The sequence below is a fragment of the Dermacentor andersoni genome, chromosome 7, assembly GCF_023375885.2.
Source record: "Dermacentor andersoni chromosome 7, qqDerAnde1_hic_scaffold, whole genome shotgun sequence".
Taxonomy (NCBI): domain Eukaryota; kingdom Metazoa; phylum Arthropoda; class Arachnida; order Ixodida; family Ixodidae; genus Dermacentor; species Dermacentor andersoni.
Genome location: NC_092820.1, coordinates 27,858,066 through 27,876,156, shown reverse-complemented (window position 1 = coordinate 27,876,156; position 18,091 = coordinate 27,858,066). Strand labels below are relative to the sequence as shown.

Here is an 18,091-nt window from a genome sequence, read left to right as displayed (position 1 = left end):
AAGCTTGTGTCTGATAACGGACCATCTTTCGTTTCAGTAGAAGTTGAGAGCTTCCTAAAGAAGAATGGGGCGACCCATGTAACAAGCGCCACTTATCATCCTACAACGAATGGCCAACCAGAAAGGATGGTTTTTGAAACAAAACGAGCATTAGCCGAAAACAAGGATGGAACATTCGCATGTAGGCTGGCCGAGCTTTTGCTAAAGCAACACACCACCATTTGCACATCAACGGGCGAAATGCCAGCTGCACTTGTGTTCGGGCGTGAGCTGGATACCGCTCTCACGTGCATAAGCCCCAATCAAAAGCGAACAAAATCCATACCAACTGCAACAGGTTACAAAGTCGACAGTTCTCGCTGTCCGACAAGTAGTTTTCTTTCGAAACTTCGAAGGGAATCCAATCTGGACGGAGGGAATGGTTTTGGAAAAGCTAGGCCACAGATCGTGGCTCATTAAAGGCCCTAACACGTTAGTGCGATGACAATGTGACCACATCAAGCTCGATGCTTTGATGCACCTCACAGAGGATTCGACGACAAAGGATAAGGGCAGTATGTTAACCGCGAGCAGTGTCTCGCTCCCATTTATGCTTGGGATAAAAGAAGATAACTCCACGTCGTCAGAGGCCACTCTCTCAGGAACCCTGGAGCCTTCGCAATCATCGATGACCAAACCAGAGATTGGCGCTGCCCCTGAGCGTGTGCGAAACACAACTGCAGAGTCATGCCTGCAGCGGGAACGACGCCCTGCGGATCGCTACGGCGACTTCATCTGAGGATGGAGGAAAGTGTTGCGTACAAGCGACGCACCACCACTCCTCGGCTGGACAAAACACCAGTGTGGACAAAACAGGAAGCTACCCCACCCCGAGTCGAGTTCCAAGAATTCTCCATCAACCCCAGCGTCTCGGCCACTGGACAGGGACCGAGAGTTTGCCCCCTCGAACACATGCGGCTCTCGTCTGCGTCTCTTGTAGAAAATAAACTCGGTCTGTTTTCTGTCACCAACCAATGTGCATTCCCTTCACGGATGGAGCCAGACCCTGTACGTAACAGCTTGCAAGAACGCGCATACACGAACGCACAGCTGTATCTAAGCCATTGAGCAAGGGATCTGTCGTAGCAACAGCGTAGCGCGCTGAAGTGCCGCAGCGTTATCTATTAACATACGCCTATACAGATGGTTCTATTATCACGGAATACAGCTGTCTTGATTGACAAGTCACTTCATCACCGAGCACGCGTGTGAATCATCAACAATGGCTTGTTGATTTAGTTGCACTTTGCTGCTGAGGTCTCTTTAGTAGCTGTCAATAGTGAGCCTACAATTGATTAAATGATGTAATATGGCATCGCACTTTGGAACGATGATGTAACACTGTATGAATGTACAGGAGCGCTGTGCGACACACACACATAGCTAGTATTTGTTCATTCTATGTGACATCATTGTTTCAAAGTGCACTACCATATTAAGTCATGACTAACCAACTAGCCCACAAGTAAGTCTTAAGGAATTGATTACAATTATGACAGACATAAAACTGATATGTACATATCACAGTTACTTCTTCAGGCAGAGATGCTTGTCAGATATGTTTCCAAGAGAAGAGTGTTTGCGTGAAAACAAATAATAATTCATATTGCTGAAAGGACAACCCAAAAAGGGATGAATTCACGTAATGTTTCCGTTTCTTGTTGGTGCTAAAATGTCCCTGCAAATAGAAGTAGCGTTATGTCATTCATGCCTTAAGAGATGAAAGAGGTTTATGGGGGCTCACAAAGCAGCAATGCCCATGCAAAAGGCCTGGCTGGCCAATCTGCTGCCCCTTCACTATTTATCCATACCTCTATCAGCATTTAAACAATGTACAGCCTGTGGTCAAAGTGAATACAGGCATGCTTGCTCTCTCAGCAATGGCGACAATCAAGGATGATTGCCTTGAGAGCGTTTGCTGCTGTCAACGTCATTTATGCATGCATTCTTTTTATTCTTTTCCCTAGATAAAGAAGAAGGTTGCACAGTCAGTGAGCTTAGCAAACTGATGTTAATATGATTGCGTTGGGCATGGCCCGCATGTCCCATTCATGTAGTGACAACTTAGCTAGCTAATGCACAGCCACATTAAAAAGACAGAGAAGTGCATAGGCTAACAAACAGGTGCACAGTACCTGTACTTCATCTCAAAGCAAACCAAGATTATCAAGCGACTATAGAGATCTAGATTAAGGGAACGCAAGCGTTGAGGCCCCCTTGTACTTGGGGCTTCAACGATTGCATCCCCCGGATGTAAAGCTCTGTAATAAGCTAGCTTTACAATGAGTGCAGTGATCTTGCATGTGAAATGGTTGACGTAGTAAGTCGTTTTATATTTGCCTTTCTTAATCAGTAACAGCTTAAACGGGTACACAACAATGAAATGAAATTCTGGCTCATATGGTGCACAAGACACAAGTAGGGAAGAAGATTTGCCATGCCTGCTGTAACACCAATTCCATCAAGCAGTAGCTTGCAGGTAATGAATGCATGTTCATTGTGCCAGTGCAACTTGCACCTACATCTAATGAAAGCACGGAATGTCTGAATTGTAGACATTAGTTCATTAGCACCGTGTGTGGGGCAGCACAAGAAAGTAAGGTAATGTTTACTGCCATTTTTTGTTTTCATAACCAACAGACAGTTTCTTGGGTGGAGCTTTGTGACGAATTCATAATTTGTTCTGTGTAAATCTGCAAATGCGGACATGTTCTATTATCCAATCACTTAAGTAGTCAAATGGATGCAGATAGCCCCATAAGCACTGTGAAAGGGAATGCAGAAATTTGCAGTTAAGAAGCCACAGTGGCTCACACTCTGTGCGGAACATAATATAGAAGAAATGCGTAGTGGCAAATTGGGTGCACATTCTCCTCTGTGATACAAATCCATATATTACAAGCAATCTTTCACTCATTCTCGTATTGCTTACAGTTGCACGAGCCTTACTGCAGCATCCTCTGTGGAGTAAAATAATCTGGCAAGTCGCAGCTGCTTGTTCTATCAACATATATAGTAGCCCCCAGGCTCTCCTGCATTCCTTCACGCATGCTACAATAGCATGGCTGTGCTCAATCACCTCTTTGCATTTCACTGAAATGAACATGGCATATATTTCTTACCAAACTATTCTCTGAAGCATAACTGTTTATAATTCTTTAAGCCTCTGAGAAGTAAGGATAGATGTTCAGCCTTGATGTTGTGGCATTTCATAGGTTCTAACCCACCGTCATATTTCCAAACAAGCAATGATGAAATTATATAGTCAAGCCATACCATTAGTTCAACTGAAGTACTGCTTCCCCAGGGAGTCTCACTGCCACCTCCCCAATTTCGTAAATACTTAGACATGTTGACAACTTATACATGTTGAATTTAACTACACAGACTATGTTTTAACACGACAATAAGCCAGATTAACCCAACAGCCCTTATTTCATTCTCTTAATCACTTGAAATACTAACTAGCACATGGAATGTAGTCATTATATTCTGTTTGTATGTTTGGTGAATTGCACCAATCACTTTTGTCGCTCTTACAGCGTAGCTGATGCTGTCTTTCTTTATAACAACTAAGCAACAACCTTACTTGGTGCATTGCTGTGTGAACTACAACTAGCTTCACAGTACCACTGCACATCTACCCTCCGACCACATCGTAGACATGCTTATATAGATACTAGAGGCTGGCCACAATCTGCGTAACGTTGAAATCTAGATGAACATGGTGCAAATTCATGTGTTTGAAATGAATGTCTGTTCCATTGAGAGGCTGTGTATTTGTGTGCGATATAGTTATCAATTCACTACAATTATGGCAAAACAGAATACACAAAAGAACAAAATCAACTTTTCTCTGAAAAGCTGCTTTTTGACGCTATTATATGCAACAAAGTAAGATTTCAGAAAGCACAAATTTGGCTTGGGCGCATCTTTGAGCATTGCATAAGAAGTAGAGGTGGGCGAATGTTAATTTTTTTCAGACACAAATTGAACGAAAATAGTAAGTATCAAATATTGAATAGCGACACGACGACGTAAGTAGTTGTACTAGCAATATTTATTTCCATATATTTAGGTACTACTTTTTAACCAACTTGTGCTAAAGAGAGCTAACTATTGGGGACAAAGGATAAGTTTTAAATGCAAGGCTATTAATTGTCATGACGTAGTAGCATTGCCATTTGTTGGGCGTGTTGGTAAATTGAAAGCATATTTAGCGCCAGCAAACAAGGACAGGCTGCTGAACACACTTCGCGCCCCGCTAAAGCGGGGACGATATTGAAGTCGTCAGCCTATCAGGCAGTATCTTCGGCTTCGGTTTGAGGCCCATTCGCCTCGTTATAACGGTCTTCGGCGACGGCTCGCTGCTGCTCGATGCTTCGGGTGAACCTTGAGATTCGTCGGTGGCCTCACGAGGCCTCTTTGCAGCTGCTTTAGCGGCTGCTGTCATTTCAACATCTTGAATGCCTTAGGTCTCGTCTTTCGCGGTCGTCACTGACGCGCTTACTAAAATCGCGTCCTTTCTCTCATTGACGTTTTGGTCGGTAGTCGGCTTCCCAACCAGCACGCTCTTTGCCTCGCCAGATTGGCTGCCGCCGGGCCCAGTAGAGTTTTCCTGAAGTGAAGACGCCTCAGAGGGTGTGCTGTCTGCCGCCGGTTCTTCGGTCGTTGCTCGGGATGCTGCATCGGCATCAGCATGGTCCATTATGTGTTCAGCCATCTCGTCGCCTTTAACTGGGCTTGTTCCCGCTGCATAGGATCGCACGCAGTCTTGTTCTTCGTGGCCGAATCGTCGGCAGAGTGCACAGCGTGGTATGCGACACTCGCGCCTGATATGTCCAGTTCCATTGCACCGGAGGCATAACGGGGGCCTTCCTGGTACATGCACGAGCGGTAAGTTTTCCGCGACGCGCACTTGATGAGGCAAGTCTTCAACTGTAATTCCAGGCTTTGGCAAGAGTGTCACCAAACGGGTGGTGGACCCTTCATCATTACATCCCTGTACTCGCCACTTTTCTCGGTGATATCTGTAACCTTTCCGTAAGGGGTTAACGCTGCTCGAACTTCGTCGTCGTGCACGAAATGCAACAGCCAATAAAGCTTCAGCCTGATGCCTTGGTTGCAGGGATCATAAACGGCGCAGGGCTGGTCTTTCACGTTGAATGTTTCTGCCGCAAGCATCTTTTTCTTCGAAGCTTCATCACGGAAGGTCACCGCCCATACATGATTAATTTGGAAGGCGCCAAGGGCCACCACTTCCGGCAGCAGTGCAAGACGCGCGAGCGCATCTCGAAAGTGCTCGACCCGATACGGCCTGGTTTTAACGTCCGCATGCAAAAATACTGTGTACAAAACTTATGTACCTGAAGGCAGATGAGGCAAAACAACTTGATAATCCGGGTAAGGCTTATCCGTACACCTGGCGCCACGGCCGAGGGCCGCTGTAACCGCCCCTACGAAGCAAGGCATTCCGCGTCCGTTCACTGCGGTGGCCGGAAGTGGAATCCCTGAGCTAACCAGGCGGCTAGCAGATGGCAGGGCGAAGTCGAATTTGTCGACAACACGAAGCAAAGGCAAGAGTTTGACCTAGTAGTTCTGCGAAAACCCGCAAGGTGGAGAGAAATAATGAATAAAGGGAAAATCAGACATCCACCCGTTCGTAGCAATTGATACAAAGGAAACCCGTACGGGTTCCTCGAAAGAAAAGCCCCATAGTTGAAGAAAAATTCGTCCTGGTCCGAGACTCGAACCCGGCACCACCGCCTTTCCGGGGCAGCCGCTCTACTATCTGAGCTAATCAGGCGGCTAGCAGATCTGTCAATGGTTTCGACACTTACATACACACTACATGCTCCAGCAGCCAACAGAATATCACATATTGACAAAAGGGTGTTTAACTGGGCTAGTTGGTTCATTCTTCGAGGATTGTAGCAGCCGGACTTAAGGAACATCGACACAGAAGGAACGACTAGACGGGTACGCAGCTGCTCTGTCAACTGATTTACTTATTGCAATTCCCACAATTATTTATTTCGTCACCATATCTCTTCTCCTATCTATCTGAGGCTGTCTCAAAAAGGTGACTTCCCTTCTTGTCAAGGCGACTGACCGTGTGTTTACACATTGCAGTCCTGTTTTACTTATCTCAAATGTCTCAAGAATCTCCCGAGTTAGCCTATCGTTGTTCCTTTTCAAGACTTGCACCTCATGACATTTGGGGGTGCACGTGCTTACTTGGCTATTTTCTCCCTTCTTGTTCATTTTGCAACGTTTGCAGTGCAAGGCCACATTGCTGCCAGGGGTCTCTGAAAGCAATGATACGTGCTCTCTTGTTCGATCATTAAGGCATCTTCCTGTTTGTCATAGGTTTTGTTTTCCACAGAACAGGGGGATGGCGTACACTACTCCTTTGACGCAATCGCAGTCAAATCGAAAGCGACTACCACGCTGTCGGTGTTCTTCAGTGGAAAAAGCCATAAAATTGGCACCCCCTTCCACGCCATTTTATCGGAAGACAGGTGGCAATCACTGCTTTCGGCACACCTTTTCAGGCAACTTTCCTAAGTTAGGCTAGAAGATCCGTTCATGATTAGGAACTCTGAAAAACTAACCTCCGAAATAAGAATGTACGAAATGAATGATTGGTACGGGTTCTCGATTGACATCGAAGACATGTATTATTCAATACTGCAAGCGGAATTAACGAATGTAGTGAGAGAGACCATCAAGGTGCAAGGAGCCATTTCATTTCAAAGTTTGGTAGGAATGTCTGTGGAAACCTTCTTGTAGCTCTGGAGTGCCTATCTCGCTGCCACAATAGCTGTACATGATGGTACCTTGTTTATCCGAAAAACAGGGGTCTGCATTGGATCAAAAAATTGCACCAATCCTGAGAGACTTGTACTTGGCAGCATACCATAAAAAATTCAAGGATCCACCAAGCAAAGGCGCGTCACACGGATCTATCGATATGTGGACTTCTTGATACTGTGCCAAACAGAGAATGCAGCCGATTACCAACAACTTAACGACACCGTACTCGAGTCCTTTCGATCAACGTGCCCAGAGCTGAACTTAACTTATGAGTGTCCAAACCACAGTTCCCTGCTGTTCCTCGACATTTTACTAGAATTCCAACAGGGACATCTATGCTTGGGGCACGAGCCCAGAGCACAGAAACAATTTCTGCCCTTCACGTCAAGCCATTCCAAGACTGTAAAAAGGGCAATAACGAATGCACTGTTTAGTTCAGCACTAAAGAAATCATGCCAGCATGAAACTGAACAAAGTTTTCAGCGACAGTTAAGTAGGCTGAAAAATGCACGGTACCCCGTGTCAATGCCATGCAGCATAGCTGAAGGTCTCGTAGAGAAGATTAAAAGAAAACAAGAAAGCAAACGCAGACCTAAAGTTGCGGATGTCAAAAATAATTCTGCGAAAATTCGATATGTGCATGGACTGACCGACAATCTCATCAAGATTGGTAAAAGACACGGCGTCCGAGTAGTGTGCTCAGCACCAAACAAGGGAAAAAGTATGTGCGCACGAGTGAACCAGAACAAAAAAGGAACCACAATGCCAGATCACACAGCAGAGCAGATACTGCAATTGCGTCAAAGGAGTAGTGTACGCCATCCCCCTGTTCTGTGGAAAACAAAATATAGGTAAACAAAATTTCCGAAACAAAATCGATCTTTTATTTTTCTGTAATTTAAAATCTCTATTCTTTCCTTAACATGGCCCAGTGTTTCGTTTGCGCGCATGCGAAATATTTACCTCAAAATCAACATTTTGCGAAACCTAGGCAGCATCCAGCCACGCCCCCCTTGACGCATGCTCGGGATGTGTGCCTCTCCTAAACTGAAAAAACAATTTTTTTTCAACGCCTATTTTTTGTCACGTTTCGCGGAATGGCTGTCACTCATCTGGCAACAGTGAAAACCTAGCTAGCATATTTCACGCTGCCAAACGAATCCTAAGACGCAGCTGGATTACTCGCAACGCGCGGCGTTTTGCTCGTGCTTCGGCGTGTTTTCGCGGACAATCGAATTTGTTTATACATTGGTGCTGGTTATTTAGCGGTAATGCAATGACGAAGCCAAAGAAGTACCTTAAAAAACGTCTCTTCCACGGAAACCGGCATAAGTCGATCTCCAATGACGCCAATTCTCCGCAACAAAATCCAGGAGTGGGCGCCGCGCGTCTGCATCGAAGCGTTCGCACTCGGCGGAACGCATGAAGAACCTTAAGGCAAGTGATAGTGACCGCGGTTATGGCCCGATTGACATTGACCTTCTCTAGTGTCCCACTTGCCGAAAGCTGTGCGTGTAAAGCGTGCGGTGGCGACATGCAGCTTGTTGAAGACGCTGCACGAAAAGGAGTTGCTTGCGTGTGTTGCCTGCAGTGTGTAAAGTGCTTCTCAGCGCACCGGTTCGAGACATCGAGACGGACAACATCGGTCAACGTGAGGATTGTTTATGCATTACGATGCATAGGAACAGGAGCAGCTGCCAGGACTACGTTGTGTGCGATGCTGAACTTGCCAAAACCACCCACAAAATTTTCGCGGTGCAATGATGAACTACTGAATCATGTTACCGCCGCCGCTGACAGATCAATGGAATGCGCAGCTAAAGAAGTAACGGACCTCAATGACGGAGATATTGATGTCGCTATTGCTCTTGACGGAAGCTGGCAGAAGCGAGGGCACACCTCAAATAATGGCATAGTGTCCGCAACCAGTGTTGACTGGTTGACAATGTGCGTGTCGAAAGCCACCTCTTGTGCCGACCTAGACAAGCATTATTGCCAACGGAACTATGAAGGTTCAAGCGCAGGAATGAAGACCGAAGGAGCTTTGCGTATATTTCAAAGGAGCAAACAACTACACGGTGTTCGATACGCTAAGTATCTAGGAGATGGGAACAGCAAAGACTTCCTTGCTGTCCAAGCAGCAAAGCCATATGGAGATCATGTTGACGTTTCAAAGCTAGAGTGTATTGGCCACGTCCAAAAAAGGATGGGGACCCGGTTGCGAAGACTCAAACAGGAAAACAAAGGAAACAAGCTGCCCGACGGAAAAGTTATTTCTGGCCGGGGACGCTTGACTGATACAGTGATAACAAACTTCAGACATATTATGGCTTGGCCATTAGGAGACATGTTGGGAGCTTGGACGACATGCGGAAGGCCGTATGGGCCACATATTTTCATATGGCGTCCACTGATGCCCATCCTTCCCATGGCCTGTATCCAAAGGGTGCCGACACGTGGTGCCGATTCAACAAGAGCGATATGAATGGCGAACCTTACATCCACTAGGATTCCCTCCCGGCAGCGGTCCTTGCGGCAGTGAAGCCGGTGTTTCAGCAGCTCTCAAAGCCTGAGCTTCTCCAGATGTCTCCATGGAAAAACTCGGAACGCGAACGAGGCGTTCAACAACGTTGTATGGGAGCGCGCTCCGAAGGATGTCTTTCTTGGCCTCAAGACGCTGAAAATAGCGACAATGGATGCTGTGCTAATGTTTAATGACGGCAGCATTGCTCGAGCCGACATATTGAGGTCATTCGGAGTTTCTCCAGGAGGGTTCACAGTCCAGTGGTTGCGCGAAGCTGACCGGCGGCGACTGTACTTTGCAGAGAGGGCCACACGACTGGTCACTAAGGAGGCCCGAAAAACAAGGCAGCTACCACAGAAAAGAAGTGTTGATGATGGAGGGGACTACCAGGCTGGTGTGTATTGCAAAAATGCATCAGAATTCGTTTTATAGTCCTATATTGCAATAAAACTCTTTCTTCCACTTCAAAGCCAATTATCTCAAAACACAAAATTTTGCTGCATTTGACCCTTTTTTCATAAACTACAAGCGCTAGGGAGATAATATTTTCCAGACATTGAACAAACGTTACAGACAGTCTACTGAAATAGCATTATAAATATTATTGTAGGGGATTTTTATTTACCGGCTATTTATGCAGATTTTGGCTCTAAAATTTGGTGGGTCCAGTAAAAAAAAAGAAAACAAAAAACGAATCTTTAAAAAATATTCCTAGTTCAGTAACACTACCTAACATTGCTGATTACAATGCCAGCAAGGTTAATGTTCTAACCCCAGCAGATCATGAGAAGAAGGGTCACGAACATAGCCTAAAATGCATGGCAAGAATAGGACCTACCCTGTCCCCTTAATGGTCGAATACGAGAGCACGCATCATAACTTTCAGGGACCCCTGGCAGCAATCTGGCCTTGCGCTGCAAACAGACCGAAATGAACAAGAAGGGACAAGATAGCTAAGCAACCGCGTGCAGCTCCAAATTTCATGAAGTGCAAGTCCTGAAAAGGAACAGCAATAGGCAACTCTGGAGATTCTTGAGGCATTTGAGATAATTAAAACAGGAGCGCAATGTGTAAGCACACCATTAGTCGCCTTGAAAAGAGAGGAAGTCACCTTTTTGAGACAGCCTCAGACAGATAAGAGAAGAGATATGGCGACGAAATAATTAATAGTGGGAATTTCAATTAAGAAATCAGTTGACAGTGCAGCTGCGTCCTCGTCTAGTCGTCCATTCTGTGTTCGTTTTCCTTCAGTTCTGCTGCTACAATCGTCGAATCATATATTGATCATACGAGTTGTTTTGTCGTCGTCATACTTTGTTACGTGCATGTGGATATTTATCAAAAAAATGCAAGTTTGTCAGGAATCAAAAGGAAGTATTTAGTTTTTACACATTATATGCTCATCATGCCGTGCCACTGGTGTTTGCACAAACAGTGTGTACTCGGACACTAACAACAAGCAGCTGAATTTCTTACACATCAAAGGCGCTTACATCCCTCAGTATTAGATTGTATACTTTGCCTAATCTAGAAATACGCCTCACACCATTCACACCAATGTCAACATGACAAAAACGAAGTGCGCCCGAAATTTGTGTTCATGAGAACAGTGAATAAGTGTGTCCACATTTCGCGACAGCACGCATGTACTCATGTAACTTTTAAGCTATTCCTTATATTGCCCTCACCGATTATAAACATCTTCATAGCACAGAAATCACTTCTGAAAAACACGCAAGATACATGAAGGAGGCAGAAAGTGCCGGAACCAAAACTCGCCCGCAACGCTTAGGTGCGGTTCACTACAGAACATATGCATATTGCATAAAACGAACACTTATACGCCGAGCACCACTGTGACTCATTGCACGTACACATCACAGTACACTTACGCTTCGTAAAAGTAAGAACCCTAGCGCTCGAACGTTCTGCACGTGTTTGCCGTCACCAATGCGCATCGTAGCCCGCAAAACAGCTCACACGAAGCAAGACACAAACAGCACATTACGAATGACTGCGATGACACGACAATGAAGCTCATCGGTACACATCGTGTCATCGCTTCTGAACACTGCACAAACTTCAGTGTTCGTATCGATGAAGTGCGCACAGACAACACCTATGAACATCATATGCTGAGGTGGGCGATCGCAAACTTTTCATTTTGGCGCGTACCGAACTAGCGTCATGCTTAGAATGCCGGTGTATGTGGTGGCCTTCCCGTTGGTAATTTACACACAAAAAACGGTCTAAAACACACGAAATCGGCTGCTTCATTCCTTCCGACCCTCGCATAAACACAACACACATCCGTCTGTTTCCTTTGGCGATCGCACGTGCTGAAGAGGTCAGGAAGAGTACAGCTACTTGCTGCGTTCGACAGATATCTTTGCAGGTGCTGAATTGCTCTTGCAATGATAACAATAAACCACACAAAAAATAAACTGCCGCTGCAGGCTAGGGGCCTAGGCCTCGCGCTCCGCGTCGCTTCGAACCAGCTCCATGTTTGTGCTGTCGGCGCACGGAGGCAAAAGTTAACCACCGCCTCTCGTGACGTCACATCGGCCATTACTGGTGGACCGCTCGCTTGCGCTGCGGCGTGCGGCCATGGGCGGCTCGAGCGTAAATCGGCCCTTGACTGCGTAGTGCGGCCGGTCGATAGTCATCTGCTACAGCACGTTGCGGCAACGCCAGAAAGACAATCTCAGCTTCCCAAGCAGGGGGTGCGTAGTAAAGAAATCGTAGCTATGTAGGCGCCATTCCGATAGAAAAGTTTGCATCAGTCGTTCAGTGTCTGCTTTCACAAGTGTGTGTATGTGTAGGGGCAAAGGTGCATGCCACCTCCCCCCCCCCACACCAGTAGATACGCACGCCTGTGACAAGCATGGTGCCACACACGCGCAAGCAAATGCAAACAAATCTCACTCCATGACCACAAACACTCGCTGTCGCAACGCTGGCGTGATGCAGAGCGCCAACAGAGAAAAAGAAGCGAACGCGCGCTTTGTGCTGCCACTAGCTTCAACGCGAGAACACCTTTCACAACCAAATAAATGAAGGCAGTATGAAAAGTGATGGGAACCACAATGGCACTATTGAGGTTCCTAGAATGAAAGTAGCCCGAGGCAATGCCTAGATCAAGTTTTGAGAGAGTACTGGAGACATGTAGAGGTAGGGAAATTCCCCATCTGGAACCCATCACCATCACCCATCATTTCCCATCACCAGTATGTGCTATACACATACTGGTGATGAGTGCCCTGAAGAAGCAATGTGGCCGAGAATCTGTGTGCAGCTGGTGGGGAGGCTTGTCCCCCATTATCACGGCATCTAGTGGCTTTCTGTAGACACGAGCGATCTTCACGGGGACTCCAGGCACCGGGTTCCCGGATTTCAAAAGTGGGGACGGGGAATGGCCTACTTCGCCGCGCCCCCCTACTTGTGAAAGTAGGGGGCAAGTGCACTCCCTGCACCCCCCCCCCCCTGGTAGATACGTCAATGCTTATATGTTGTCAATTTTCCCTGTCATGTATCTTAAACCTATACTTCATGTGTTTGTTTACGAAAGCTGCAGCACCTGTATTTCAGTGGATTGTACGGCAGCAGAGACCTGCCTTCATTGTAGTGTGAAAAACATATCTGTACAAGCCATGCTAACACTCTCCCTTAACTTACAGGACTGAAGGCCATGGAGAACGTTGAAAAGCTGGATTTGCCGTATTGGAAGCCTGCTGAAAGTAGGTTGCCGTGCTTCGCCCTTTCTTACCATTTTACTTTTTTGCATGACAATTTTCGACAAAAGTGAACGTAACGTAATCTTTGGTTGCACAAAAGCATTTACTTTAGTGGCACTTTCCACTCGCTATTTCGCACTAAAACCTTCCTACTGAGCCTGTCTCTTCTTACCACGCAATCAGCGCGCTGATCTTTACATCTAATTTGCGACGATTGGTAAAATTGTGCACTTATTTTTCTGCGCTACTCATAGAATTCTACATAAACTGCCAGCAAATATGCAGCAACGAAATACAAAGCGAGGACTTCTGTATGAAAGCTAAATGTATTTTCTTCGCAGCTACCCGAAGAAGCCTCATGTACTTTTCGTGTTCTTAATTAGTCAGCAACAATCAGTCAAGAATACTTTTTCTCGCTATCACTAAGGCTAAGGCCCCAGTGTCAATCATCATCATCATCATCATCAGCCTGATTACGCCCACTGCAGGGCAAAGGCCTCTCCCATACTTCTCCAACTACCCCGGTCATGTACTAATTGTGGCCATGTTGACCCTCCAAACTTCCTAATCTCATCTGCCCACCTAACTTTCTGTCGCCCCCTGCTACGCTTCCCTTCCCTCGGAATCCAGTCCGTAACCCTTAATGACCATCGGTTATCTTCCCTCCTCATTACATGTCCTGCCCATGCCCATTTCTTTTTCTTGATTTCAACTAAGATGTCATTAACGCGCGTTTGTTCCCTCACCCAATCTGCTCTTTTCTTATCCCTTAACGTTACACCTATCATTTTTCTTTCCATAGCTCGTTGCGTCGTCCTCAATTTAAGTAGAACCCTTTTCGTAAGCCTCCAGGTTTCTGCCCCGTACGTGAGTACTGGTAAGACACAGCTGTTATACACTTTTCTCTTGAGGGATAATGGCAACCTGCTGTTCATGATCTGCGAATGCCTGCCAAACGCACCCCAGCCCATTCTTATTCTTCTGATTATTTCACTCTCATGATCTGGATCAGCAGTCACTACCTGTCCTAAGTAGATGTATTCTCTTACCACTTCCAGTGCCTCGCTACCTATCGTAAACTGCTGTTCCCTTCCGAGACTGTTAAACATTACTTTAGTTTTCTGCAGATTCATTTTTAGTCCCACCCTTCTGCTCTGCCTCTCCAGATCAGTGAGCATGCATTGCAGTTGGTCCCCTGAGTTACTAAGCAAGGCAATATCATCAGCGAAGCGCAAGTTACTAAGGTATTCTCCATTTACTCTTATCCCCAATTCTTCCCAATCCAGGTCTCTGAATACCTCCTGTAAACACGCTGTGAATAGCATTGGAGAGATCGTATCTCCCTGCCTGACGCCTTTCTTTATTGGGATTTTGTTGCTTTCTTTATGGAGGAGTACAGTGGCTGTGGAGCCGCTATAGATATCTTTCAGTATTTTTACATACGGCTCGTCTACACCCTGATTCCGCAATGCCTCCATGACTGCTGAGGTTTCGACTGAATCAAACGCTTTCTCGTAATCAATGAAAGCTATATATAATGGTTGGTTATATTCCGCACATTTCTCTATCACCTGATTGATAGTGTGAATATGATCTATTGTTGAATATGATCTAGTGTCAATACTGGGATTTAAAGCAGATCTGAAAGCACTCTCAGTTTTACGGCTCGCACTAGAACTAAAGATAAGAACTGGATGCGGTACTCGGTCTTCGAGTTGATTGAATCAGCCTCGCCCTTTTATCTGGCAGCCGCCGGATTAGTTCTGAAGGCAGGTTAACCTCCCAGGAAAGATGGTGGTTTTTAGTCCGGTCCCAGGATCAGGACGAAGTTTATTTCAATGGCGAAGCTTTTATTCTGAGACAGCTGTAAGGATGTACTTCGAAGCAGCGTACTACATTTGGTTGGGTTACAGTTTTCCCTTGGGTGGAACTTCCATTATATTATAGATTTCCGCAGAACTGATTTGCAACAAATTGTGTTCCCAACGCGTTGTGGCAAGCAAGATCCGTGAAACAAGGAAATAAGAAAGCAGTCAATAAAGCATAGCGTTGGTATTAGAATTAGGAAAAAATTATGAACCAAATAAAAAGGCTCAGTCGCATCAAAGTATTATTAAATAAAATTATGCCGAAATAATGCCGCTTCACGTCGCGTATAATTAAACTATATAGCGCAGAAGAGCCTATAATTTGGCGGCCAGGAATGAGCGCAATCAGGATATGAAGTGATCTTGTAAAATACAAAAAAAATTTTAAAAATGTCGGGAAAAAATAGACAAATGTGACACTAGATTACTCGAAAAAGAAGTTTTCTGAGGCTTTGAAGCGAGTTTTTTCACTCAGATAAAACATCTTCTAGTGGCTTTCGTTCTCTAAAAAACATGCAGCTCACGAGAGTAGAATATTATATGGATAACACACTACTGCGGAATGTGTACTCGTGCTTACCAGCCTTTTACTATCATTTATCGCTACATTACAATGCTTGTGCACTGTTGGTGATAACTCGAGGAAAGTTGTGTGACTGCTCGTACTATAGAAATGGGAAAATACACACTGGTCGCGCTCAACGTGGTTGTGCATTTTTTAAAAACTTTGATCTATCGTTCACAAATAAAAGAGCCGAGAACGAAAAGGGAGGTGGACTTCAACTTTAGAAAGGTTCATAGTCTGACACTAAGCCAATGAGAGTCACACTTAGGCTAAAAGGGCATTTGAAAGTAGAAATCGGAAAACATTTGTAAAGCTTCGGGAACTTCTCGAAAAATACCAGCGGACAGACTGTGTTTTGCACCCTTCTTTTATCAGCATATGGCCACCATATAGTCCCAAAAGCCATGGCCTTGACATCGGCAGCAGAGCACCGCAGTTACTGAAGCACAGCAGCAGTTGAACTTATGAGGTTTTTGGTGTGGCTGTAGGATCAACAACGGAGCACAAGCAACGACAAGAACATGAAGGCATAAATGGAACACAGAACTAAGTACCAACGTTTAATGGGTCATTGTGATACGTACTCTCAAGAAAATTGAAAAGCTGAACAGAATTCACAAGAAATACGAAGAACAATAGCGTAAGAAATATTGCTATGTGTTGTATAAAAGAGACAATGGTGATGCAGGTGTGGGAATTTTTTAGTAATTGTGCTGTTGCTGTTTTTTTTTTTTGGGGGGGGGGAACTATACCTACTTTTTGTTGTCAGCTCTGCGTCCTCTCTTCGCATTCAGCTTCCCTACCCCCTTTTTTGGTGCGTGTGGTGTTTTCACTTCATGTTTAGTGTGAACTATCTTGATGAGTTTTCTAGTGTAGTTATTGTGGTTATGAGATAAGGCGCCACATTCTATGTTTTAGCCTACAGTGAATCAGTCACGCCGAATGATAGACAAAATGTTATAAACCAGAAATGAAGGCGCATGACTGAATATAACTTGTTCATGGGGAAGTTATTTTATGCTAGGCGAAGCCATTGTAGCGCATATAAAACAAACACAAAGAACAGAAGACTGGACACTGTGAGCGCTGCACTTACAATTGATTTGTCGCAGTTCCTTAGAGCACCATATACAGAACAAACGTACAGTACATTTCGCACGCATACAGGAGTTCAGTGTTCATGGCATCCGGCTTTGTGTCCTTTGTTTAAAAACAATTAAATTATGCGGTTTTCCATGCCAGAACCACGATCTGATTATGAGGCACGCCGTAGTGGGCGACTCCGGAAATTTGAACCACCTGGAGTTCTTTAACGTGCACCTAAATATAAGTAGATGGGCATTTTCTCGTTTTCACGGCCGGGATTCAATCCAGCGACCTCGTGCTTAGCAGCCCCACACCATAGCCACTAAGCAACCACGGTGGTTTTGTGTTATTTTTTCATTGACGCTGGAATGCATTTAGCAATCCGGCGTAATTTCACTGCTCTCGATCCCAGGTCCGAAAATCCAGCGTAAGCACACAACCCTGGGCTCCGCTTCTTGAAGGCTATCGGGAAGCTCCCATGACTGCCTGCATGCTGAATGAAGCGCGCAACAGGTCATCGGATGCGGCAGGAGACCATACCCAGAATGGTGGCATCAAACTTCATCGCTCCCACCTCTCTCTTACCCTGCGAGCAATAAAGGTGTTTTGTATTGCGTGTTTCAATTGTTATTTGCTCAGCGCTGATCCTTCAACTCTTTTATAGATATCCTTACGAGAAAAAATTATTTCTAGTGAAAAAATGGACGTATCAGTGACTGTGATAGTTATTGAGTTAACGTATATTTCTGGCACGCAGCATATAAATGCAAGTACATTTTATAATGGCGGGACAATGCATTTTAGGAAATACTTTTGCAGAAAGATTTTGAACAAATTTCGTTATCCTTTAATCTTTGGAACGAACTTGAGAGAAGTAAAGAGAGCGCTGCATGAACAAAAGACGTCGAAACACGAAACAAAGCTTAGACAAATATTTCCAGCACTAAGACGACTTGCTTAGAAAGACCAGGGTTCGTCATTTTGGTCCAGAAAAGAAACAAAACACCTTCTTCAGTCATGCCTAGTTTCTATTAAATATTTTGCCAAAGCTTTTGCGTTGCTGTGACGTATGCTAAACTTAAGAAAATGATCGCGACCAGATGACTCAATGGTGTTTGAAGGACGGAGACAGATCCGACACTAGCGAAATATCACTCTGGCAACAGCTACAAGCCAGCAATTGGGGTTGACCGTTTTTATCCGTTCTTTCCATTACGCCGTCATTATAGAGCTGTCATCAAAAGTACACCACCTCATTCTCAGGTTCGATCTGGCCATGTGGTGAATAAAACCGAAACATTGCCGACCAGTATCACGGCTTTACAAATTAGTTTGTAAATAATCACTTCATAATCTGCTAATTGGGGTAGGGTAGGTTGTGTTGGCCCATTTAGGCACGGCACATTTAAGGGTGCCAGGTGGCGGGAGATAAGTGTACGTGGCGCACGCTGTTATGTAC

At 45.2% G+C, this 18,091-nt stretch overlaps 1 protein-coding gene across 1 annotated transcript in view; it reads left to right on the top strand.

Annotated features, from left to right (window-relative positions):
- The window catches only part of LOC129385940 (uncharacterized), a 90,792-nt gene extending 73,536 nt beyond the window's left edge, over nt 1-17,256 (top strand). Inside the window, exons 5-6 of the mRNA XM_055073124.1 lie at nt 13,057-13,116; nt 17,045-17,256. Coding sequence (XP_054929099.1) covers nt 13,057-13,116; nt 17,045-17,091 — 107 coding nt within the window. The 3' untranslated portion in view covers nt 17,092-17,256. The remainder of the gene's footprint in view (nt 1-13,056; nt 13,117-17,044) is intronic.
- Nucleotides 17,257-18,091: the final 835 nt, after the last annotated feature.